The sequence below is a fragment of the Chiloscyllium plagiosum genome, unplaced genomic scaffold (genome assembly GCF_037043375.1).
Source record: "Chiloscyllium plagiosum isolate Xiang-an unplaced genomic scaffold, Cpla_swu_hap1 HiC_scaffold_3, whole genome shotgun sequence".
Taxonomy (NCBI): domain Eukaryota; kingdom Metazoa; phylum Chordata; class Chondrichthyes; order Orectolobiformes; family Hemiscylliidae; genus Chiloscyllium; species Chiloscyllium plagiosum.
The window spans coordinates 59,603,402-59,630,942 of record NW_028270141.1 but is presented as its reverse complement, the minus strand read 5'-3'; the positions used below and the strand labels follow the sequence as shown (position 1 = coordinate 59,630,942).

General features: G+C 42.9%; 1 protein-coding gene and 1 long non-coding RNA gene across 2 annotated transcripts in view; one reads left to right on the top strand and one right to left on the bottom strand.

Moving 5' to 3' along the window:
- Nucleotides 1-10,710: 10,710 nt before the first annotated feature.
- Nucleotides 10,711-14,836, bottom strand: LOC122543475 (uncharacterized). Its single transcript, XR_006310038.2, has 2 exons — nucleotides 14,751-14,836; nucleotides 10,711-13,591 (listed from the first exon to the last, which is right to left on the bottom strand). It is a non-coding gene; the product is annotated as an uncharacterized LOC122543475 (long non-coding RNA).
- Nucleotides 14,837-14,992: 156 nt separating this feature from the next.
- dnajc5ga (DnaJ (Hsp40) homolog, subfamily C, member 5 gamma a) overlaps nucleotides 14,993-27,541 on the top strand; it is a 45,341-nt gene continuing 32,792 nt past the window's right edge. Inside the window, exons 1-2 of the mRNA XM_043682183.2 lie at nucleotides 14,993-15,131; nucleotides 26,786-26,906. Of these exons, the coding sequence (XP_043538118.1) occupies nucleotides 26,797-26,906 (110 nt within the window). The 5' untranslated portion in view covers nucleotides 14,993-15,131; nucleotides 26,786-26,796. The remainder of the gene's footprint in view (nucleotides 15,132-26,785; nucleotides 26,907-27,541) is intronic.

Here is a 27,541-nt window from a genome sequence, read left to right as displayed (position 1 = left end):
CCTCTAGACTTGAAATACCCCATCCTAGGGAAAAGACATCTACAATTAACGTTATCCATACCTCTCATTATTTTGTTAACTGCTATCAGCTCGCCTCTCAACCTCCTGTGCTCCAGTGAAAAAAGTACCTATCACATTTCCGACGCTCCTCCCCCAAGTCCCTCCTCCCTATCTTTTATCTTAGCCTGCTGGACCAACTTTCCTCATTCCTGAAGAAGGGCTAATGCCCGAAACGTCGATTCTCCTGTTCCCTAGATGCTGCCTGACCTGCTGCGCTTTTCCAGCAACACATTTCCATCTCTGATCTCCAGCATCTGCAGACCTCACTTTCTCCTGAAAAAAGTTCCAGCCTATCCAGCCTTTCTTTAATGAGTTAACATCCTGGTAAATCTCTTTTGAATGCTCTCCACCTTGATAATATCCTTCCTATAACTGGGCGACCAGAACTAGACACAGTATTCCAGAAAAGACCTCACCAATTTCCTTACAACCTCAACATGGCTTAGTTTTCTGTATGAGATCTTGTCAAATACCTTGCTGATTTTATTATTAATCAACTGCCTTACCCTCAGCCAAATATAGGTGGCACGGTGGCACAGTGGTTAGCACTGTTGTCTCGCAGTGCCAGAGACCCGGGTTCAATTCCTGCCTCAGGCGACTCTCTGTGTGGAGTTTTCAAATTCTCCCCGTGTCTGTGTGGGTTTCCTCCCACAATCCAAATTGTGCCATGCTAAATTGCCCATAGTGTTAGGTGAAGGGGTAAATGTAGGAGAATGGGTCTAGGTAGGTTACAATTTGGCGGGTTGGTGTGGACTCGTTGGGCTGAAGGGCCTGTTTCCACACTGTAAGTAATCTAATCTAATCAAACACTTGTTCACCTATTCAGAAAATTCCACTTAATTTGTATTAGGAATGTAAAAACAACTAGCCAGCGTGTGTGTGTGATTTAGCACTTGAGTGCAACTTACACAATAGTGCTAGGACCTCTTTCTGACAAAGCAATGCTGGCGATCCCTGAGCTAACCACTCCGCTATTAAATGGAGATTAAACTTTATCCTTCATTTTTTTTTCAATAGTTTCCTTACCACTAATATTGGACTCATTGGTTTATAGCCACAGTCTATGTCTACCCGTTTCACCAACTCCTAGCACTATAGTGTAAGTTGCACTCAAGTGCTAAATCACACACACATGCTGGCTAGTTGTTTTTACGTTCCTAATACAAAAAGCCTAGCAATCCGAGTTACAGAGAAACTGGTTTCAGTGGCTTCTTTATTTAACTAAGTCCAATTGCTCCTCCACTGGAGACATTGATACAATCCTGCTTAAAGCTGGCAACCTTAGAAACTAAATTGTCAATTTCAGCCAGATATTACCTGCAAATAAACTTAGAATAGTATAAAACAATTTGGATCCTCCTACCAACCAACTGTCAACATTTAGTCCTCCTCTCGCCTTCTCCTCTAGGTCCTGTTGACTGCCTACCTCAGAATCCTCCACTTGCCTGTTTCTTTCGGTGTTGTGACTGCTTGTATCAGGGTCTAACATTCACCTGCTCCTCTGGGTGCCACTGATTCCAACATCAGTATCCTCCTTTTACCTGTTCTTATTACATCTTTTGCTTCATTTTTTTATAGAACCCTCATTTAAAAGTCTACAAATTCCACATATTACCTCTTCATTCTTCCTACCAAAATGCATTATAGAGTCATAGAGATGTACAGCACGGAAACAGATCCTTTGATCCACCCTGTCCATGCCGACCAGATATCCCAACATAATCTAGTCCCACCTGTCAGCACCTAGACCATATCCCTCCAAACCCTTCCTATTCGTATACTCATCCAGATGTCTTTTAAATATTGCAATTGTACTAGTCTCCACCACTTCCTCTGGCAGCTCAATCCATATATGTACCACTCTCTGCATTAAAAACTTGCCCCTTAGGTCCCTTTTATATCTTTCCACTCTCACCCTAAACCTATGCCCTCTAGCTCCGGACTCCCTCACCCCAGGGTAAAGACTTTGTCTATTTATCCCATCCATCCCCTCATGATTTTGGAAACCTCTATAAGGTCACCGCTCAGCCTCTGATGCTCCAGGGAAAACAGCCCTAGTCTATTCACCCTCTCCCAATAGCTTAAATCCTCCAACCATGGCAACATCCTTGTAAATCTTTTTTGAACCCTTTCAAGTTTCACAACGTCGTTTCAATAGGAAGGAAAACAGAATTGCATGCAATATTCCAACAGTGGCCTAACCAATGTCCTGCACAGCTGCAACATGACCTCCCAACTCCTGTACTCAATACTCTGACCAAGAAATGAAAGTATACCAAACGCCTTCTTCACTATCCGATCTACTTGCAACTCTACTTTCAAGCAGCTATGCACATGCACTCCAAGGTCTCTTTGTCCAACACTCCTCAGGACCTTACCATTAAGTGAATAAGTCCTGTTAAGATTTGCTTTCCCAAATCTAGCACCTTGCGTTTATCTAAATTAAATCCATCTGCCACTTCTCAGCCCATTGTCTCATCTGATCAGGATCTCGTTGCAATCTGAGATAACCTTCTTCGCTGTCCACTACACCTCCAATTTTGGTGTCGTCTGCAAACGTACTAACTATACCTCTAATGCTCACATCCAAAACATTTATATAAGTGATGAAAAGTTGTGGACTCAGCACCGATCCTTGTGGCACTCCACTGGTCACATGCCTCCAGTCTGAAAAACAACAGTCCACCACCACGCTCTGTCTTCTACCTTTGAGCCAGTTCTGTATCCAAATGGCTAGTTCTCTCTGTATTCCATGAGATCTAACCTTGCTCACCAGTTGCCCATGGGGAACCTTGTCGATTGCCTTACTGAAGTCCATATAGATCACGTCCACCATTCTGCCCTCATCAATCCTTTTTGTTACTTCTTCAAAAAACTCAATCAAGTTTGTGAGACATGATTTCCCACGCATAAAGCCATGTTGACTATTCCTAATCAGTCCTTGCCTTTCCAAAAACATGTACATTTTGTCCCTCAGGATTCCCTCCAACAATGTGCCCACCAGCGACTTCAGGCTCACCGGTCTATAGTTCCCTGGCTTACCACCTTTCTTAAACAGTGGCACTGCTTTAGCCAACCTCCAGTCATCCAGCACCTCACCTGATATTATCGATGATACAAATATCTCAGCAAGAGGCCCAGCAATCACTTCTCTAGCTTAGTGCAAAGTTCTAAGGTACACTTGAACAGGTCCTGGGGATTTATCCTCCTCTGTAATATGGACATTTTTCAAGATGCCACCATTTATTTCCCTACATTCTATGTCCTCCATGTCCTTTTCCACAGTAAATACTGATGCAAAATACTCGTTTCGTATCTCCTGCGGCTCCACACAAAGGCCGCCTTGCTGATCTTTGAGGGGCCCTTATCTCTCCCTAGTTACCCTTTTGTCCTTAATGTATTTGTAAAAACTCTTTGGATTCTCCTTAACTCTATTTGCCAAAGCTATCTCATGTCCCCATTTTGCCCTCCTGATTTCTTTTTTCAATATACTCCTCCTGCCTTTATACTCTTCTAAGGATTCATTCGATCTATCCTGTCTATACCTGACATTTTTTTTTCTTAACTAAAACCTCAATTTCTTTAGTCATCCAGCATTCCCTATACCTACCAGCTTTTCGTTTCACCCTGACAGGAATATACTTTCTCTGGATTCTCGTTATCTCATTTCTGAAGGCTTTCCATTTTCCAGCCGTCCCTTTCCCTGTGAACATCTGCGCCCAATCAGCTTTTGAAAGTTCTTGCCTAATTCCGTCAAAATTGGCCATCCTTCAATTTATAACTTCAACTTTTAGATCTGGTCTATCTTTTTCCAACGCTATTTTAAAACTATTAGAATTATGGTCGCTGGCCCCAAAGTGCTTCCCCACTGACATCTCAGTCACCTCCCCTGTCTTATTTCCCAAGAGTAGGTCAAGTTTTGCACCTTCTCTAGTAGGTACATCCACATACTGAATCAGAAAATCTTCTTCTACACACTTAACAAACTCCTCTCCATCTAAATCCTTAATGCTATGTCAGTCCCAGTCTATGTTTGGAAAGTTGAAATCCCCTACCATAACCATCCTATTATTCTGATAGATTACTGAAATCTCCTGACAAGTTTGTTTCTCAATTTCCCTCTGACTATTAGAGGGTCTATAGTACAATCCCAATAAGGTGACCATCCCTTTCTTATTTCTCAGTTCCACGCAAATAACTCCCTGGATGTATTTCCGGGAATATCCTCCCTCAGTATAGCTGTAATAAATGTCACTCCCTCTCCTCTCTTCCCTCCCTTTCTATCCTTCCTGTAGCACTTGTATCATGGAACATTAAGCTGCCAGTTCTGTCCATCCCTGAGCCATGTTTCTATATTGCTATGACATCCCTGTCCTAACCATGACCTGAGTTATCTGCCTTCCCTGGTCAGCCTCTTACTGTGAAATAAATGCAGTTTAATTTATCAGTCTTACCTTGTTCTCTGCTTTGTCCCTGCCTGCCTTGCCAGTTTGATTTGCCTTTGTTCTCAACTGTACCAGTCTCAGATTGAAATCTTTCCTCACTATCTCGTTGGGTCCCACCCCGCCCCACTTCCACCTTACTAGTATACATCCTCCCAAGCAGCTCTAGCAAATCTCCCTGCCAGTATGTTAGTCCCCTTCCAATTTAGGTGCAATCCTTCTTGTACAGATCACTTCTACCCCAAAACAGCTTCCAATGATCCAAAAATGTGTATCCTTCTCCCATACACCAGCTCCTCAGCCATGCATTCATCTGCTCTATCCTCCCATTCCTGCCTTCACTAGCTCATAGCACCGGGAGTAATCCAGATATTACTACTCTCAAGAACCTCCTTTTTAAATTCCTGCCTAACTCTCTGTAATCTCCCTTCAGGACCTCAATCTTTGCCATTGGTTCCAATGTGTACAACGACCTCCCACTGGCCCCTCTCCCCTTGGCAACATTCTGCACCCTCTCTGAGACATTCTTGATCCTGGCATCAGGGAAGCAACACACCATTCTGAATTTTCGCTGCTGGCCACAGAAACGACTGTCTGTACCTCGGACTAGAGAGTACCCTACCACAATCGATCGCTTGGAACCCAACATACCTCTCAATACCAGAAACTTGACTCAAATGTTTTCTGCATTTGGAGGAGAGACTTCTTGGATTACCAAGAACAGTGAGTGACTATTCTGGACACTTCTGGAATATTGCGTGCAATTCTGGTCTCCTTCCTATCAGAAAGATGTTGTGAAACTTGAAAGGGTTCAAAAAATATTTATCAGGATGTTGCCAGGGTTGAAGGATTTGAGCTATACTCTTTGAAGGGTCAGTGTCGACTTGTTGGGCCAAAGGACCTGCTTCCACACTGTAGGGAATCTAATCTAATCTAAAAAGAGCCGTTTTCCCTGGAACATTGGATGTTGAGATTATAAACCTTATAAAGGTTTATAAATCATGAGGGGCATGGATAGGATAAATAGACAAGGTATTTTCCGTGGTGTGGGGGAGTCCAGAACTAGAGGGCATCGGTTTAGGGTGAGAGGGGAAAGATATAAAAGGGACCGAAGGGGCAACTTTTTCACACGGAGGGTAGTGCATGTTGTGGAATGAGTGCCAGAGGAAGTAGTGGAGGCTGGTACAATTACAGCATTTAAAAGGCATCTGGATGGGTATATGAATAGGAAGAGCTTAGAGGGATATGGGCCAAATGCTGGCAAATGGAACTAGATTAGGTTAGGATGTCTGGTTGGCATGGACGAGTTGACTGAAGTGTCTCTTTCCGTGCTGTACATCCCCATGACTCTACGACTCTTTGGTGCAGTGTTAGTGTCTCTACCTCTGGGCTCAAGTCACACCTGCTCCAGAGATGTGTCAAAAGAGGATGACATAAAAAAATACTTTGGGTTGTTCTCTTTCTTTTTGCTCACTGGACATAATGTCAAAGGTTTTGTCATGAGACTGTTTATTCAGAGGCCCAGTTAATGTTCTGGGGGCATGGGTTCAAATCCTATCATAGCAGTTGGTGGGATTAGAATGCAATAAATATCTGGAATTAAAAGTCAAATGATGACCATATCACCATTTTTTTGGTTATCAAAGCCCAACTAGTTGACTAAGTGATTTCAGGGAAGGAGAATTGCCATCCTTACCTGGTCTCCAAAATAGCGAAGCAAGTCACTCATTTGTATCAAACATTAGAAGCAGTAAAGTGGATCAGTGGTTAGCTCTGTTGTCTCACAGTGCCAAGAATTCAGGTTTGATTCCAACGTCAGGTGACTGTACGTGTGGAGTTTGCACATTCTTTCCACGTCTGTGTGGCTTTCACCTGGGTGCTCTGGTTTCCTCCTACAGTCCAAAGATGTTCAGGTCAGGTGGTTTGGCTATGCTAAATTGCCCATAGTATCCAAGGATTTACAGGTTGAGTGGATTCGCCATGGGAAATGCAGAGCTACAAGGATAGGGTAGGGGGATACTTTTTTGAGTGTCAGTGTGGACTTAATGGGATGAATGGCCTGTTTCCATACTAGGGAATCTATGATTCTATGAACCATTAGAAATCTCAAAAAAGGAATGAAACTAGGTAAAGGACATGGAATTGACCAAGGTACTGGAAATGACAACTACAGATATAGCTTGTCACCTCTGCAAAGTTGACCTTACAAACATCTGGGTACTTGTGCCTAAACTGGGAGAGCTGTCTCTCACAGTCTAGTCAAGCACAGCCTGAGATAGTCATATCTTACAGAGTATATGTCTGTTATGCCAGACAACACCATCACCATTCTTGTGCATGTCCCATTGACTGACAGACAGACCCAATGAAGACCGTGTCCTGTGGTCTTCAATACTGACACCATAAAGTCTTGCGGTACCAGGTAAAGAATCCTTTTGCAGGTTACCACACACTGTGCCACCTCCCATGCTGATGAATCAGACCACCTCCATGTTCAACACCATTTGGAGGAAACAATGAGGGTGGCAAGGGCACAGAATGTATATAGATAGTGATTTCATTGTTCACCACTAATTGGCAGTAGTACTATTAATTGCACTGATCAGGTTCTAAAGGATATTACTGCTAGATGGGTCTGCGGCAGTTGGAGGAAAAACCTGCAAGAAGGAAAAAAAACTCTTCCTTACCAATCTGTAGGCCACAGATGCATCTGTCTATGATAGCATTGGTAAGAGCGACCGTCATATAATCTTTGTCGAGGCGAAGTCCCATCTTCATGTTGAGAAAACCCTACATCATGTTGTGTGCACTTATCATTATGTGAGATGGAATAAACTTTGCATAGATCTAGCAACTCAAGACTGTGCATCCATGAGGTGATGTGGGCCATCAGCTACAGCAAAATGATGCTCCAACACAATCTGCAACCTCATGGCCTGGCATCTACCCCAATCTACCAACACCATCTATCAATGCAATCTACCAAACCAGAAAATCAACCTTGGTTCAATGAAGAGTGCAAGAAGGCATATCTAAAAATAAGGTGTCAAGTTGATGGAGCTACAACATAAGACAACTTGTATGCCAAACTGCATTAGCAGTTCCTGATGAAGGGCTTATGCCCAAAACATTGATTCTCCTGCTCCTTGGATGCTGCCTGATGTGCTGTGTTTTTCCAGCACCACACTCTTGACTCTGATCTCCAGCATCCACAGCCCTCACTTTCTCCAAACTGTATTAGCAGCAAGAGATAGACAGAAGCAAGTGATACACAATCAGTGGATTAGATCTGAGATCTGAAATCCTGCCACATCCAGTCATGAAGGATAGTAGACAATTAAACAACTCCCAGGAGGAGGCGATTCCACAAATACCCCCAACCTTAATTAAAACAAGGATAAAGCTGAAGCATTTACACCAGCCTTCAGCCAGAATTGGTTAATGGATGATCCACTTCAGCCTTCACCTAACATTCCCATCATAGATGTTAGTCATCAACCAATTCTATTCAAGCTAGGTGATATCAAGAATGGCTGAAATCACAGGATACTGTGAAGGCTGATGGCCATGATAACATTCTGGCAATGGTGTTGAAGATTGATGCTCTAGACTGTGCGTGCCCCAGCAAAGCAGCTCCAGTGCAGACACAGTAATGATATTTATGTTACAAGGTGGCAAATTGCCCAGGTAAAAACCACATATGAAGAGTAGAACAAATCCAATCTGGCCAATCCAATCTGTGAAAGATGCCTCCTGCTACATCTCCCACCCTCATTTCAAGAACTCTGACCATAATGCCGTGTTTTTTCTCATGGCTTACAGGCAAAAGCTCAAGCAGGCGACCCCATCGCAGATACTGGTTGGAAGACGCAGAGAATCAACTCCAATGCTGTCTGACATCAACTGATTGGGCCATGTTCAAACAGTCCACAGGTACCTTGGATGAGTACGCCACCACCGTCACAAACTTTATCAGCAAGTGTGTGGAGGACTGCATACCAAGGAAGCCAATGTTGGTGTTCCCCAACAGGAAACCCTGGATGAATCAGAACATACAGAACCTGCTAAAAACCAGGAGTGAGGCCTTCAGATTAGGAGACCCTCTCAAATATAAAGAATCCAAGTATGACCTTTGCAGAGCCATTAAAACAGCCAAGGACCAATACCGATCCAAATTAGAGACCCAGACAAACACCCGGTGACTATGGCAAGGACTGAATGACATTACAGGTTCTAAAAAGAGACAGTGCAAGATAGCACATGATGACATATCCCTCCCAGATCGTCTCAACGCCTCCTATGCTCGCTTTGAGCAGAATTTCGATCGAATTCCTATTCCATCAGAATTCCTATTCTGACAAGTCCTGACAAACCTATCTTAACAGTCACTGCATCAGAGTTCAGATCAGTTTTCCATTTTGTGAATCGAAGGAAAGTGATGGGACCAGACGGAGTACCAGGCCATGCACTCAGAGCATGCGCAGATCAACTGGCAGAGGTCTTCTCGGACATCTTCAACTTGTCCCTCTAACAGGCTACTGTGCCTGCCTGTTTCAAGAGGGCCAACCTCATCCCTTGCCTATGAAGGCTCATGCAGCATGTCTCAATGATTACTACTCAGTGGCCCTAATTTTGGTGGTCATGAAGAGCTTTGAAAGGCTGGTCATGGCATTATTAGGAAGGCTGAAGAAGGGCTTTTGCTAGAAACATTGATTTTCCTGCTCCTCAGATGCTGCCTGACCTGCTGTGCTTTTCCAGCACCACTCTAATCTTGACTCTAATCTCCAGTATCTGCAATACCCACTTTTGCCTTGTCATGGCATTAATCAATTCCAGCCTCCCCATTACTCTTGACCCACTCCAATTTGTCTATCAGACCATCAGATCCATGTCAGAAAACAATATCACTTGCCCTTCACTCCTCCCTAGAACATCTTGACACTAAGAACAGTGATGTAATCCTACTCATTGACTACAGTTCAGCCTTCAACACTATTATCCCCTCGATACTGATTACTAAACTTAGTGACCTTGGACTAAGCTCCGCTCTCTGCAACTGGATTCTCAGTCTCCTGAACCACAGGCCACAATCAGTGAAGACTGGGGACAATATTTCATCCTCACTAACACTCAACACTGGATCCCCCCAGGGATGCGTACTCAGCCCCCTACTGTACTCACTGTATACCCATGACTACGTCACCAAATACTAGACTAATGCCATTTACAAGTTCGCTGATGACACCACCATAGTCAGTTGAATCTCAGATGGCAATGAAACAGACTACAGACGGGAGGTGGAAGACCTGGAAAAATGGTGCAATGAGAACAACCTAGTTCTTACTACCGGCAAAACCAAGGAACTCATTGTTGACTTTCCCCTGTGCTGTTAATGTGTAGGGGGATGTTACTCATGGCCCCCTACACATTAACAGCACAGAGGTGGAACGAGTGGAGAGTGTCAAGCTTCTGAGAGTGGTCTTTCACAACAAGCTTTCTTGGACTCTTCATGTGGACACACTGGTTGTAAAGGCCCAACGATGTCTCTTCTTCCTCAGGCAGCTGAGGAAATTTGGCATGACGGCGAATACCCTTGCCAACTTTTATAGGAGCACCATCAAGAGCATTCTGTCTGGATGTATCACTACCTGGTATGGCAACTGTACCATTCAAGATCGGAGATGGTTACAGAGTGGTGAACCCAGCCCGGACAATCACAAAGGCCAATCTCCCATCTATAGAAACTATCTACCAGGCCCACTGTCAAGGAAAGGCTGCCAGCATTCTTAAAGATCCATCCCACCTTGGCAATATTTTTATACAAGGTGAAGGTACAGAAGGTACAGGTGAAGGTACAGAAACCTGAACACGCACCAGCCAGTTTCGAAACAGTTTCTACCCTACTGTTGTTAGAATACTGAATGGACTCACAAGCTCTTACCATTCGCTTGTATCAGTATTTTGTTTTTGAATTGAATTGAATTGACTCGAGTTGAATTGAATTTATTGTCACGTGTACCGAGGCACAGTGAAAAGCCTTGTCTTGAGGGCAATACAGGCAGATCACATAGTTAAGTAGCATAGATAAGTAAATAATAGGTAAACAGTGGCAAAAACAAAAACACAAGTTCCAGCATGCCTGCTCACTGCAGGTACAGGTAAGTTGTCCCTAGGTGATTGTACAGTGCTGGTAAGTACATTGTGTCTGCATGCATGAACTGTTTCTAGGTACCAGGGCATAAACACATCCCCATACCTGCCTGTGAAACGGAGTGGATAATCAGCAATGTTTACATAGATACTTCCCTCCACCTGTTGAGGCGCCCTGCCCCATGGGCCAGTGGGCTTGACCAATTCCACACACGTACCCTGGGGTCCCCTTTTGTATTTTCCTAGTTGTCTCTTACATGGCGCACCCGAGGTATCTATTTTGTACAAGTTGCGAGAGATCCACACAGGGGCGGCCACAAATAAGATTCGACCGATCGCGCCAGTGAGTACAGACAGTTCGGTTCCCATGTAGACTTAGGTGGGTTTTGTAAAAGAGGTTATCCTCAAATCCCGACAGGCTTCCCACTATTGCTACATTTAGAAACAGTAATATATACTCAAGTTGTACATACTTAAAGTTAAATGAGGTTAATAGTCAGTGTGCTTTTTTTACAATTGTACCTGGAGGTCGGCAACAGTAGGTGATTTCTATATCTTGTCAGCAGAGTTTTATCTGAGTGGTTTGCTTGGTTGTGGTCTCAGTGCTATCCCTTCCTGTTCCTGTCTGTGCCCAGGGGATGGTCAATCATACTAGTTCATTTATAGGAGTCCTTATATGGTTTGGGTTGGGTCCAGTGCTTCCACATGCCTTTCTCCTTTTCTGCAGGTGTTACCACTGATTGTAACTTGGTACAACATATTCCACTTTGGGGCAAAGCCTGGTTTGTCAGGCAGGGTTTGTACAAGGATGCAGCTCCCAGCTGCTGGGACCTCAGGGAAAGTTTCAAGTACACCTGCCTTGTCCTTTTGCTCTTGTTTCTCAGTTACCAATTTACACATCCCTTTTAGTTGGGTGCTTAATTCCAGTACATATCTCCGAATTTTGTCTTTTAGCGGACCTACTTTGGTCCCACCCGTTATAATAGTCTCTAGTAATTGCATTGCTCACCCAGTCATTAATTTGTAGGGTGTTAGTCCAGTTGCCTGATTCGTGGTGGCTCTTAATTTCATGAGCATGGCTGGCAGCACTTCGGCCCATGTCCTCCCTGATGTCTGTATGGCCTTAGCTAAAGCATTTTTAAAGGGTACTGTTCATTCTGTCTACCATCTGGGTGTGATAAGGGATATGAAATTTTTATATCCCTTATAAAAGCTGGCATACTGTTTTCATAACTTTGCCTGTGAAATGTGTCCCTTGATCAAAGTTAATCTGTAAGGGTACTCGGGATTACCTCATCTGCTGAAATTCTGGCTACAGTGGTAGCGGTACAGTTTTTATTGGGGAATGCCTCTACCCACCGGGTGAACTGGTCTATGATGACCAGGCAGTACGTTTTCCCACGGAAAGGTGGTAGTGGCCCTGTGAAATCCATTTGGAGGTGTTCCCAGGGTCCTCGTGGCCTTGGTTCATGTCCCATCCTAACTCATATGGGTCTATCCAGGTTGTGGCAATGTTTGGCTATATCTCTTCCCATTCCCTTCCACCACCACTCTTGCTTTCATAGCTTCTCTGCCTGCATGTGAGAGTCCGTGGTGCAGCTCAAGCAAGGTGTTCTGTATGCACGCTGGTGCTACCACCTTGTCCACTTGCCTTCAGACACTGTCCTCCCCTTTAAGTGCTTCTTGCATTCTCCTTCACACTGTCTCTCTGCCTGCGGGTTGTCCTCCTGCAGCTGCTATATGTGAATAGCATCTTCCGCTAGTTCTACTGTTGCTATTGGAAACTCATCAACGGTTTCCTGCTCTAAGGCTGGCTGGGCTGCTCGGTCTGTGCTTGGTTCCCTTTAAATTTCAGCCAGCCTGGACTAGCTTTCCCTGGCTCCTTTTGGTGCCCTTTGATTTTTATTACTTCAGCCTCTTTTGGCAGTTTGCTGGTGCTCAGCAGTGTTTAGATTCTTAACTGGCTTTTAATGGGAGTTCCCCCAGCGGTGGTGAACCTTCTTCTTCCCCCGTGCAACCACGTAGTCATGTACAACTCCAAAGGCATATTGGCTGTCTGTGTAACTATTCACAATTTTCCTCTTTGACAGCTCAAATGCTTTGGTTAGCGCTACTATCTCTGCTACTTGTGCGACTGACTTCCGTCAATCCTTCCTGACATAACAGTCTCATGTTTATTGTTTACCATGGCCCACCAGGTGCGGGGCGACCCCACTATAAATTTTCATGACCATATTTCCATGAAGAGTGTCTCCTCGGCTGTGTCTAGTAAGGTATCCTTTACCAAACCCCATCTTTTTTAGTTTTATTTTATTTCTGTTTGTCAATCCAATTCCGATGCTGTACTAATGTCTGCGATGAGTCCCAACCCCCTTTCTTCATCTGTTTGGTCAGCGCTAGTGTTTCTGTCTTGTATTTCTCAATAAGGGAACCTGCAGTACCCCCTTTAAAATCCTGATCTGCCATCTTGCAGATTGTGTACCCCCGGTAAAGTGTCCTTGACCAGTGGGACATCTCTACCCCCGGCCACTAATATTGTCCCAGCACTGTCCGTACGGCCGCAGCTGCCTCCAAGCAAGACGTGCTCTCTACCAGTACAATTTCCCTACCCTCCTGGCCACCATTACTTGTCAGTACGTCGGCTGGGAATGTTGGTTCATTAGGGTGTGCTCTCTACCAGGACTCCTCTACCCTCCCAGCCACTTTTACTGTTCCAACACTGCCCAATAGGCCCAGAAACCTATCTCTAGCCCCGTGTGCTCACTACTAGGGACACTTTTTACCTTCCCAGTCATCACCACTATTCAAGCTTTGTTGTTCTGCTACAGACTGACAGGGTATCACGGTTACTCACAGTGTCCATGCTTCCCATCTTGGTAATGTGCTGCTCCATTGGAGTTTGCCTCTTGGTCAGAATGATCAGCTCCTCATCCTCACCACTTCAATTTAAAACACAATAACAGACAGCACTCAAACTTCGACTAGGCTTGAACTGGACTCAGCATTGTTCGCCCCTACAGAGTCCAATGTTCCTTCATCAGATAGTTGTGTAGTACACAATTGTAAGACAGAATTTATAGCAAAGGTTTACAGTGTGATGTAACTGAAATTATACATTGAAAAATACCTTGACTATTTGTTAAGTTTCTCATCTGTTGGAATGACCTTGTTAATTTCACTTCTTTCTTATGTAAATCACAAAACTTTTTTTAAAAAGTTATATTCTCAGGTTAACTTTAACAATTGGTTAACAATTGGTGTCAGCTCAGATAATGTATTCAAGGTGTTAGCCCCCCTGTGTGCTGTTGTCTGTGCCATAATGTTTAGACTGATTCTAACCTAAAATATTAGTTAACAGAGTCTTACATAGATTCATTCAGTTTTTAAGCAAAGTACAATGTAACTCTGCAAGTACAAATTCACCCCACAAACGTATATGTCTGTGTGCATGTGGGTTTGTGTGTGGGGTGGGGGGTTGTGAGTGTCTGTGAGAGGGAGAGTGTCTGTGTATATAGGAGTCTAAGTCTGTGAGAGGGTGCATGTGTGTGTGTGTGCACACGTGCATATATATATTAAAAAAAATACACACAGACACTCCTATACACAGACACACACATATACATACTCTCTCACAGACACTCACAACCTCCCACCCCAGATACATATACATGTACATTTGTGGGGTGAATTTGTACTTGCAGAATTACATTGTACTTTGCTTAAAAACTGCATGAATCCATGTAAGACTCATTTTAGGTTAGAATCACTCTAAAATTATGGCACACAACAGCACATGGGGGCTAACACCTTCAACACATTATCTGGGCTGACACCAATTGTTAAAGTTAACCTGAGAGTATAACTTTTAAAAGAAGTTTCATGATTTACATATGAAATAAGCGAAACTAACATGGTCATTCTAACAGATGAGAGACTTAACAAAACAAAGTATTTTTCAGTGTATAATTTCAGTTACATCACACTGTAAACTTTTGCTATAAATTCTGCGTCTTACAATCGTGTCCTCCATAATCACCTGATGAAGGAGCGGCGCTCCGAAAGCTAATGTATTTCCAAAAAAATCTATTAGACTATAACCTGGTGTTGTGTGATTTTTAACTTTGTACACCCGAGTCCAACACCAGCATTACCAAATCTTGTTCTTTCAGTGACACTGAGTCGTCGACTGACGCATCTCGTATCTTCCTTATAAAACGACAAGCCACCTCACGGAACCGGAAAGTCGTCTGATACTTCCGGTGGTTCGTCCTTTGGAGTATCCCACCGACTGCCCGCCCACAGGCCTGGCCCTGGGGTAACTCGGAGTATCCCACCGACTGCCCGCCCACAGGCCTGGCCCTGGGGTAACTCGGAGTATCCCACCGACTGCCCGCCCACAGGCCTGGCCCTGGGGTAACTCGGAGTATCTCACTGACTGCCTTTAGACCGATGCCCGGAGCCGTCGTTTTGTAGCTGAAGGTAGGAAACTTCCTCCTCTCTCTGCCAAACCTGCAAGGCCAAATCTAGAGTTTCTAGTTGAGCCGGACGGGCTAGCTGGTGTAATTATTGCATCAGTGATTGAGAGAGAGACACTCTGTTGATCCACGACGAGACCTTATTCGGGGTGTTGAGGGGCTTTGCTGTGCTGTTACCGGTCAGAATGGCGATTGTGGGGGGGAATGGGGGAAGAGTTGCTCGTGGAGTATAGGGGTACAAAGAGAGGAATTTCAAAATGCCTGAATATAATACCACTTATGATGACCAGAAGCGATTTGCAATCTCTGACGCTCCTACGGAAAGTGCACTTAGCCGCCTATGGAGGAAGCACGGCAGCTAATTTACACAGCAAGATCCACAAACAATGATGTCAATATGAACACGACTTTTTTTTTCGTGATATGTTGATTTGAGAGATAAATATGTCAGGATACAGAACACTCCCCAGGTCTTAAGAATAATATTTTGAATATAAAATAATACCTGAGGAATGTTGGGGACCCTGTTGGACATCTCATCCAAAAGATGGCATCTCTGACAAGTGTACTGCCTTGCCAGCTAAGTTTTGTTCTTTGATTCTTGTAAGACCTAAAACCTCCACTTGGCATGTGTTGATGGAAAGTATTATTTGAGGGATGTTGGTTTGAAGCTGATTGGGCAATGCAGTGGATGTGGGTAAAGCTGCTCGGGAATGAGGTGGGGGAGAGAGAGGTAAAGACACAGGAGCATAAGCAGTACAGAAATAGGCCTTTTAGCCCACTGTCTGTGCCAACCACAATGTCATTCTAAACTAATTCCAGCCTGTATGTAGTCTTTGTTCTCTGCCCATTCATGTCTATCTAAATGCCTCCTTAAAAGTTCACTGAATCCCTAGTGTGGAAGTAGGCCATTGGGTCCACATTGTCCCTTTTAAAAAAAAAAGCATCCCACCTGCCTACCCTATCTCTGTAACCCTGCATTTCCCATGGCTAATAAATCTGGCCTGCACATACCTGGGCACTATGGGCTATTTAGCATGGCCAGTCCACCAAATCTTTGGACTGTGGGAGGAAACCACAGTGCTTGGAGGAAACCCATGCTGACATAGGCAGAATGTGCAAATTCCATACACAGTGACCAGAGGCTGGAATCGTACCCAGGTTCCCTGACACTGAGCCAACATGTTGCCTACAATGTTATCATGTGTGTTTCTATTGTCTCTCCTTGCCGTGTGTTACAGGCACCTTCAACCCTCTTTTTTTTTAAAGAAAATTTGCCGTGCACATCACATTTAAACTTTTCTCCCTCTCATTTTAAACTTATGTCTTGTTGTATTTGACATTTCCACCCTAGAAGATAAAGTATAAATATCCACCTTATCCACATCTCATACGTTTATATACTTCTGTCAGGTTGCCCTGATGTTCTAGTGAAAACAATCCAAGTTTGTCCAAACTTTCCTTATAGCTACTATAATCCAATCCAGGCAACAACCTCGTAAACCTCCTTTTGCAACCTCTCCAAAGCCTCCAATCCTTCCCATTGTGCACAGTTCTGGTCACCACACTATGTCAAATGTGACCTAACTTTAATACAACTGCAACATGACTTGCCAATGTATGTACTCTATGCCCTGACTTGATGAACACAAACGTGCCCAATTTTGCCTATACCACCTTATCCAATTGACTTTCAGGGAGCTATGGACTTGCACCTCAAGATCCCTCTGTATATCAATACTTCTAAGAGTCCTACTATTTCTAGTATACCTTCCTCCCAAAATGTGTCACCTCACACTTGTCTGGATTAAACTCCATCTTCTATTTCTCTCTCAACTTTCGAACTAATAAATCTTGCTGCCTCCTTTTGACAAGCTTTCTCATTCACAACTCCACAGTGGCACAGTGGTTAGCACTGCTGCCTCACAGCACCAGAAACCTGGGTTCAATTCCCGACTCCGGCGACTGACTGACTGTGTGGGGTTTGCACATTCTCCCCGTGTCTGCGTGGGTTTCCTCCGGGTGCTCCGGTTTCCTCCCACAGTCCAAAGATGTGCACGTCAGGTGAATTGGCCATGCTAAATTGCCTGTAGTGTTAGATAAAGGGGTAAATGTAGGGGAATGGGTGGGTTACGCTTCGGCGGGTCGGTGTGGACTTGTTGGGCCGAAGGGCCTGTTTCCACACTGTAAGTAATCTAATCTAATCTAATCTAATCTAATTTTCATGTCATCTGCAAACTTACTGATTTGACCATCTAAATTTTCATCCAAATCATTTATATATAACAAACAATGGGTCCCAGCACTGTTCCTTTTGAATACCACTCTCATCGACCTCAAATCAGAAAAACAGACCTCCACAATTTTCTATGTTCAAGTCAATTTTGTAATTTACTGTATATCCCATGTGACTTAATCTTCTGAATCAGCCCATCATTAGTGACCTTGTCATAAGCTTTACTAAAGTCTATATAAACAATATCACGACCCATGTCAGATGTGGATTTGCTTTTAAATAGCCAATCCCCAATCATCTTTGTCTCTTCTGCAAAAAACTCTTTAAAAAGTTTGAGATGAGACTCCTCCCCCACCCCCCACACAAAGCCATGCTGACTGTCCTAAGAAGTCCATTCTTTTACAAATATGAGTAAATCTGTCGCTACAAATCTTCTCCAATAGGTTCTCAATGAGGCTTACCAATTCATCATTTCCTGGATCATCCCTGTTGCCTACCTTAAAGGAACAATATTTGCAATTCTCCAGTCTTATAGAACATAGAAGAATACAGCGCAGTACAGGCCCTTTGGCCCTCGATGTTGTGCCGATCCAAGCCCATCCAACTGACACTAGCCCACTATCCTCCATATGCCTATCCAATGCCCACTTAAATGCCCAGAAAGAGGGAGAGTCCACCACTGCTACTGGCAGGGCATTCCATGAACTCATGACTCGCTGAGTAAAGAACCTACCCTTAACATCTGTCCTATACCTACCACCCCTTAATTTAAAGCTATGCCCCCTCGTAATAGCTGACTCCATACGTGGAAAAAGGTTTTCACGGTCAACCCTATCTAAACCCCTAATCATCTTGTACACCTCTATCAAGTCACCCCTAAACCTTCTTTTCTCCAATGAAAACAACCCCAAGTGCCTCAGCCTTTCCTCATACGATATTCCTACCATACCAGGCAACATCCTGGTAAACCTCCTCTGCACCCATTCCAGTGCCTCCACATCCTTCCTATAGTATGGCGACCAAAACTGCACACAATACTCCAGATGCAGCCGCACCAGAGTCTTATACAACTGCAACATGACCTCAGGACTCCGGAACTCAATTCCTCTACCAATAAAAGCCAGCACGCCATATGCCTTCTTCACCGCACTATTTCCCTGGGTGGCAACTTTCAAAGATCTGTGTACATGGACACCAAGATCCCTCTGCTCATCCACACTACCAAGTATCCGACCATTAGCCGAGTACCCCATCTTTTTGTTACTCTTACCAAAGTGAATCACCTCACACTTAGCTACATTGAACTCCATTTGCCACTTTTCTGCCCAGTTCTGCAGCTTATCTATATCCCGCTGTAACCTGCCACATCCTTCCTCACTGTCAACAACTCCTCCGACTTTCGTATCATCCGCAAAGAGAGAGATTGAATAACTAATAGGCAGTAGAGAGATTGAAGAACTCATAGGCGGGCAGATTATGGAAAAATGCAGAAGTAGCAGGGTTGTTGTTATGGGTGATTTCAACTATCCCAATATCAACTGAAACCTCCTAAGTGCAGATGGTGTGGATGGAGCTGTGTTTGTCAGTTGTGTTCAGGAGGGTTTCCTTACTCAATATGTAGACAGACCGACAGGGGAGAGGCCGTTTTGGATTTGGTGCTCGGCAACGAGCCAGGACAGGTGTCAGGTCTCGCGGTGGGAGAGCACTTTGGTGACAGTGACCACAACTGCAATTGACCAAAACAACAATTTACCTTAGCAATTGTTCCACAGAAAGGGCACAGCAGATATGTGGAGACTATTTAAGGAGCAGTTGTTGCGAGTGATGCACAAATTTGTTCCTCTGAGACAGATAAGAAGGGGTGAGATTAAGGAACCTTGGATGACGAGAACAGAGGAATTTCTCGTCAAAAGGCAGAAGGCGGCTTCCGTCAGGTGGAGGAAGCAAGGATCTAGCACAGCTTTAGAGGATTACAGGCTTGCTAGAAAGGAGCTCAGAAATGCACTGAGGAGAGCCAGGAGCCAGGCATGAAAAAGGCTTGGCAAGAAGGATTAGGGAGAACCCAAAGGCATTTTACTCATATGTGAGGAATAAGAGAATGATAATGGAGAAGGTAGGGCTGATCAGGCACTCCAAGATGAACCTTTACCATCAACTACTACCCTCTGTCTTCTTCCAGCCAGCCAATTCCTAATCCAATCTTCTGGGACCTCATCTGTGACTGAACGCGATGCAAAGATTTCTGTCAAAGTGCCAGCAACCTCTTCCCTTGCCTCCCCCAGTATCCTGGGATAAGTTCCTACAGGTGCTGTGGACTTGTTTACTTTAAAGTTTTTCAAGTCAACCTGCACCACCACCTTCCAACATGACCTAGAATACCCCTTGCTAATCTTATCATCATTCATCTCCTTTTCCTTGGTCTATATCAATGTGAAGTACTCATTAATGACTTTAACTGCTACCTCTGGTTCCATGTGTGAATTTTGATTACTGTTCCCAAAAGTTCCCACTGAAACTTTGATTGCCTGGCCAGTGTGGTCTAGTGTGGCCTCTTCCCTTGTTAGACTATGTGTATATCTTTTTTCAAGAAACCCACCTAACAAATTCTGTCCCATCTAAGCCTTTGGAATTAAGGGAGTGCCCATCAATATTGGGGAAGTTAGAAATCACCCACTACAACAACCCTATTGTTCTTGCATCTTTTCCATTATGATCTTGTATATTTGTTCCTTTTAACTCCCATTGGCTATTAGAGGCCTATAGGTTAACCCTATCATAGTCATGTTGAGTTTGGAGTTGTACCAGGGAGAAGGAAATTAATCCACTTGGAGATGGGGGTGTTGGTGGTTGGTGAAGGTGACAAACCTGAGGAAGGTGATGTATCATCACCAGTGTGTATTACTACTAATAATAATCCTGGGAGGTTTATGTCATCGATTATGGGCTGTTCAGTAACCACAAGTATTCATTTTTTTGAATGAGATCACAGAATTCTGGTGCACAAATATGCCATTCAGCCTATTGTCTTACACCAGGCCTGAGTATTTTGAATTTATGTCAAACTTTTGCACTTTTCCCATTATCCTACATTTTGTTTTATTTAAATAGTCATCCATCTGTTAAACTTACCTCCACCATACTTCCAGGCAGTGTATTCCAAACCTGCATCCCACTCTGTGAAAGTTTGTTTTTCTCATCTTGCATCTGCTTCTCTTGGGGGGAAAAAAAGCTCTACAGCTGTGACCTCTTGTTCTTGATCCTTTTACAAACATTTTCTACTTGTCTGTTTTGTCCAGACACCATGATTTTATAGGCAAAATTGAATACTGTCGATGAAGGGCTTTTGCCCAAAACGTCGATTTTTTTTATTTTTTATTTTTTTTTCTCTGCTTCTCGGATGCAGCCTGACCTGTGCTTTTCCAGCACCACATTCGGCCTCCTGATTTTATGCTGAACCTGTATTTTAGATGATCAGTCAAACATCCCTTCAGCCAAACAATGCCATCTCCTCCAGTCTATCTGTATAACTGTAGTGTTTCATCCCTAGAACCTTGTCATAAACCTCTTCTGCACTCTCGCAGTGCATTCACCTATCCTAAAGTGTAATACCTAGAACTGTACACGGTACTGCAGCTAATATCTAAGCAGTGCCCCATACAGGTTCAGTATACCCTTCCTTCTCTTGTATTCTGTAACCCATTAATAAAACCTAAAATGCTGTATGCTTTATTAGCAACTCTTTTACCACCCTTAATGACTTAAATATATTGAGTTCTAAAGAGCAGTCACTGTTATTTCTGCTTTCTCTCCACAGATGCTGCCAGACCTACAGAGTTTTCCCAGCAATTTAATTTTTTTTCTGATTTCTAGCATCTTTTGGCATTTTAGATATGTTTTGCTTTTGTATTATAATTCCATTACAATAAAGCTGGCCTAACGCCTACATATACTACTGTGTTAATCACCCAGCTAATCATCTGCAATCTTCTTTCCTCTTTTAGCTAGCGTTGGCAAAATTAAAAATGAATCAATGAAGCTTAGTGTTTGGTTTTAGGGAAGGGGATGAAAAACATAGTTTGAGGGCTCAAAGTTGTTTTATGTTGTTGCACTATAAATTTGTTGATGTAAGTTGGAACAAAAATGGCTCTTTCCTATAACCTCAGAATAATGAAGCACTTTAAGTGTAGCGATGGAGGAAGTGCAACAGCCAAGTTGTGGGCAATAAGGATTTTGGATGTAGGTTTGCTCGCTGTGCTGAAAGGTTCATTTCCAGACGTTTCATTACCTTACTAGATAACATCTTCAGTGGACCTCGTGAAGCAATGCTGAAAATTCCTGCTTTCTATTTATATGTTTGGGTTTCTTTGGGTTGGTGATGTCATTTTCTGTGGTGAAGTCACTTCCTGTTCCTTTTCTCAGGGGGTGGTAGATGGGGTCTAACTTGATGTGTTTGTTGGTAGAGTTCCAGTTGGAATGCCATGCTTCTAGGAATTCTCGTCCGTGTCTTTGTTTAGCTTGTCCTAGGATGGATGTATTGTCCCAGTCGAAGTGGTATCCTTCCTCATCTGTATGTGAGGATACTAGTGAGAGAGGGTCATGTCGTTTTGTGGCTAATTGGTATTCATGTATCCTGGTGGCTAGTTTTCTGCCTGTTTGTCCAATGTAGCGTTTGTTATGGTCCTTCGACCCTCGGTATTTCTTAGCCCATTTCAGAGGACATTAAGATTCAAGCACATTGTTGTGCTTCTGCAGTTGCAAGTATGCCAAACTAGATAAGAACATCCGTTTCCTCCACTAAAGGGCATTCATTGGTGTTTGAAGTAGGTTTTCATAATGATCAAGGATAGTTTCATGGTTTCTAACTGAAATTAGCCTTGTGTTCTGCATCTATAATATAATTTAAATTCCACTAGCAGCCGAGGTATTATTTGAACCCAAGTCACCAGGGCATTAACGTGGGCTTCTGAATTGTTAGTACAGTGACATGAGCATTATGCCACATATTTCCTCCTGAGGTCATAAAAGATACTTTATAAATACCAGTTCTCTCAGAAGACTGGTGTAAGTCCTGGGCTCATAAGTATGCTTTTCAAATATGATGCATGAACATGGGCGGCACGGTGGCACAGTGGTTAGCACTGCTGCCTCACAGCGCCAGAGACCCGGGTTCAATTCCCGCCTCAGGCGACTAACTGTGTGGAGTTTGCACGTTCTCCCCGTGTCTGCGTGGGTTTCCTCCGGGTGCTCCGGTTTCCTCCCACAGTCCAAAGATGTGCAGGGCCAGGTGAATTGGCTATACTAAATTGCCCGTAGTGTTGGGTAAGGGGTAAATGTAGGGGTATGGGTGGGTTTCGCTTCGGCGGGTCGGTGTGGACTTGTTGGGCCGAAGGGCCTGTTTCCACACTGTAAGTAATCTAATCTAATCTAATGACTCTGCCATTTATCCCCTGGAGCTTCACATTTGAGCTTTATCGCTATTCAATTTACCTTTTGACGTGGTTAACAATGTTAATTTTGAAATTTTCAGTTGACTTAACCTCTGGCTGATTGGTTTTTGGCTTGTGGGTGGGGATAGGGGATATGTGGGAATGTGCCAAATGTTTACTATATGTGAATGCATGCTTCTGTATATCATTTTTGAATAGAACAACATTAATTTTAGGACTTTTCAACTTGAAAATACGGTTGCTCTGTCTTTGCATTATAGAACATAGAATAATACAGCGCAGAACAGGCCCTTCGGCCCTCGATGTTGCGCCGACCTGTGAACTATTCTCAGCTCGTCCCCTTACACTATCCCAAAATCATCCATGTGCTTATCTAAAGGATTGTTTAAATCTCCCTAATGTGGCTGAGTTGACTACATTAGCAGGTAGGGCATTCCACGCCCTTACCACTCTCTCCGTAAAGAACTTGCCTCTGACATCTGTCTTAAATCTATCACCCCATAATTTGTAGTTATGCCGTCTTGTACAAGACTTTCACTGTCTACCCTATCTAATCCTCTGATCATCTTGTATGTCTTTATCAAATTCCCCCCACCACCCCTCCCCCTTAGCTGCCTTCTTTCCAATGACAACAGACCCAAGTCTCTGTCTTTCCTCATAAGACCTTCCCTCCAGACCAGGCAATATCCTGGTAAATCTCCTCTGCACCTTTTCCAATGTTTCCACATCCTTCCTGTGAACAGAACTGTACACAATATTCCAAGTGTGGCTGCACCAGCGTTTTGTATAGTTACAGCATGATATTGCGGCTCCGGAACTCAATCCCTTATCATGCTTTAATCATCTTCTCTCTCATGCCCTTCAGGGAATGCAAGCCAAGTCTTTACAGCATGCTCTCATAATCTCACTCCACTAACTAATATGATTCTACTCAATAAAAGGCCATTTTTATTTTAAAGATCTGGTACCTAGAATTGAATGCTGTGCTCCAAATATTATCAAATCAGATTTTTTGCACAACTGTAGAAAACTTGTATCCATTTGTACCTCAACTCCATCAAATCAAGAATGACATTAGATTAGCCTTTTTAAAGTTAGCTTTTGCACCTGTTCACTAACTTCCAGTAACTTTTGTGCATGGAGCACTGAACCTCAGCTTTTCCAGTTTGTGGCGCCTCCATTTTTTTAAAACGATTTTTCACTAATTGATAGGGGCTGCTCTTAAGTAACCTGTGTTTTTCGAAGTAAATATTAATGTCAGCATGTTTTACACCCTCTAAATGCTTAATAGTACAGAAATTCAGCTTTCTTGTTTTCAGTATTCTGGCTCCTTATCCTTTTTTGAATACAGGTGTTACAATTGGTTACTCTTAACCAACACAGGTTATGTTTCCAAATGTGTTCAGAACCTCTTATATTTCCTTCAGCGTTTTAGGATTTATTCATATGGTCGTGGCATATTTACGTTTCTGAACTGGTAATCCAGAGAACATGGGCTCCCATCCCACCAGTAGAAATTTAATCAGTTTTCATCAAAAATCTGGGACTAGAACAAGTGAAAACTGTCAGATTATCTTTAAATCTTCTGGATATGATGCCCCTTAGAGAAGGAAATTTGCTGCTGTTAGTCCCATGCCAATGTGATAACTCATTCATACTGACGGGGCCTATCAAGATAGTTGTTTTGTATCAAAAATGCTTTTCAACTGACTTCAACCAAAATAACTACCAGCAATCTTATTGTCACAGGAGTGAATTTTATGTGAAGCCAGAGATTGATGCCTTGTTAGCCTCCAGTTCCACTAATTTTTCAGTGTAGTCATATCTACAGTAGTGGTTATTTTGTCTAATTGTTATGTGCTGCTATGCCTGTCTGTCATTGCCACACACGTGAAGATTAAGTACTTCTGAACCACTGGTGTTTGGGATGGGATACAATTTACAATCAATGGTTTTTGTCTAGCAGATGACTGTATAATTGCAGTCTATTTAAAGAGTAGCTCTTTGAACTGTGTGTGTAGTAGAGGTGTAGTTAGAAATTCCTCCATCTTCCATTCCACTGTGGATTAGTGGTGTTGACACATGCAATCTGCAATATTTGGCAAAACTCATTGCTTAATACAAGATTCACGATTGCTTCTTTGTCAAACTAAAGTCAACTTTGAAAAAAACACTCCAGTATGCTGGAAGTTACTACGCTTTGTCATTTTTCTAGATTATTTTTGTTTGTCTTTTTCTATATAAAACTTTTACATTATATTTTATATTAATTGTCCAAATATGTCTCCTCTCTTTGTCTAAAATACACATTTGTTGGAGTATGTTTCTCTGTTCTTCTTTTGTTGTAGTCCAATGCACTCAGCATTGCAACATACTCTCATCTCTGCTGCATTAGAATCTGTGCTTAATGTAATCACTACCCTGTATTTTTATTGAGCATTTTATTATTTGCAATGTTCTGTTCAGAATCCTGACCTTTTTCATTTCATTTATACTTCCAGTGATGTGGGCAACACGTGCAGTTGTCCATCCCTGATTGCCTCTGAAGTAAATGGTTTTGGCTTTGGCCATTTCAGAGAGCAGTTAAGGGTTCAACAGCATCATGTGACTCCAGACCCACAGCATAGACTAGACCTGGGATAAAGTGAACACTGCAGATGCTGTAGATCAGAGTCGAAGCGTGTGGTGCTAGAAAAGCTGGCAGCATCCGAGGAGCAGGAGAATCGACGTTTTGAGCCGGTGAAGAGCTTATGCTCAAAACATCAACTCTTCTGCTCCTCTGCTGGCTGTGCTTTTCTAGCACCACACCCTTCGGCTATAGACTAGATCCGACAAGGGTAGTTTTCTTTCCCGAAAGGATGTTAGCTTCATCGAGCTTGCATAGTGGTTTATGCCTTTTGGCGTTGTTTAACACAGTTTGAGTGCTTCTTAAACCTGCTTTTCTTAAACCCTTCTGTCAGTTCCTCTTCTGTCGGATCTGTTCTCTTTGAAATGTTTTTTTTTCTATATCTTGCCATTGGTCCAGCCACATGTGACAAAGTGTGATTTTGTTTTAAAATACAATTTTTTTTTGTTTCTTTTCCTTTTGCATTGATGAAATAAAGAATTGGGTAATGAAAGTAGTTTGTCTTCCCATTTATCTTTTTTTTCTTTAAATGTGTTGTTTGTTTATTTAAGACAGGAAGATGTGGGGGCTTGATGCAGTGAAGAGGCTGTTGGCACATGACACAGTATCTGTTTCATTTGCACCCCTCATGAGATAAGAGTATGAATGCACAGATTGATTGTCATCTTCTTAATGGAAGGGGTCTCCTTTTTTGATTTGACTAGTCAATTAGAAACTTGACCAGTATTAACCTGTTAATGTGCAGTTATGTCTGACTTTTATATAGCTCTAGTCAAGAGTCTGTGTAGGTCACTTAATAATTTGGTGTCTCTCTAGTCTATTTAAGTGATGATCAACATGTAGGATGTTTAGTCAGATTTGTTTTTGAAATTGTCTTTCGTAGATCTGCAGAGTAAAAAATAGGATAAGCTAACTGACAATTAGTGACTGTTCCAATGGAGCACACGTGCACAGCACTAAACTGATACTAGTGAGTTTGTGTTTTGTGAGTGCACATGCTATATCGGTGCTTTGGGGTTAACCCCCTAGTCAGGATGTTTGTCTCATTTTTAGGATTGTTAGAGGAGCTACAGATCAGTTTTGGTTTAATCTGTGATCTAACTTTACATCTCAGTCGCTGATAGACGCCAAGAATGGAAAATCTTCCCTTTTCCAAATGGATACTTGCCGGTGAATGATTTTAAATATTGTCTACCTTGTTGCCATAAGAATATATTGTAATAGTTTGATTTTTATAGGCAAGAAGGTACTGACATATAGCCTGATTATTGTCACAATCATGTTGGATAGTGTTTTATATTTAAATACTACAAATTCACTTCAAATTAAAAAGTGCATTTCTCTTAAAGCTGCTGTCAGTATGTCTACACCGCGACTTCAACGTACAATGTCCCGAACAGGTGAAAGTTTATACAAATCGCTAGGATTGGAGAAAGGAGCTACACCAGAGGAGATTAAAAAAGCATACCGGTATGAAAAATTAATTATTTTATAAATTGTTTGAAGCAGTGACTATTTACTTTGAGAGTTTTTTTTCCCAATAACTATCCTATAAACTTTGATGTCATTGATCAGAGGAGCATTTTATCGTTTAAATATTCTGCCCCTCTCTCTGTGCGCCCCACCCCCATGACAGTCAGCCGACTTCATTGTCTCTGACACCATGGGCTCTTATGTTACTTAGCAGCCTCCTGTGTAGCACCTTGTCAAAGTCTTCTGCAGATCCAAATAGATCACATCCACTGGCTTTCCATTTAATTTGCTCATTACCTCCTCAAACAATTGTAAAAGATTTGTCCAGAATGATCTCCCCTGACTCAGCCCTATTTTACCGTGCACTTCCAAGTGCATGGACTCTAAAATCTTACCAATGACCAAGGTCAGATTAACTGGCCTAAAGTTCCCTGACTATTCTTCCCTCCCTTCTTAAAGAGGAGTATTTATATTAGCCATTTTCCAGTCCTCTGAAACCCTTCCTGACTATCCAGTCTGGGTCACTTATCCACCTTCGGACCTTTCAGCTTCCTCAGCACTTGTCCTTAGTGATGGCCACTGCACTCACCTCTGCCCTCTGACTATGAAAGTTTTGGTATGCTGTTGGTGTC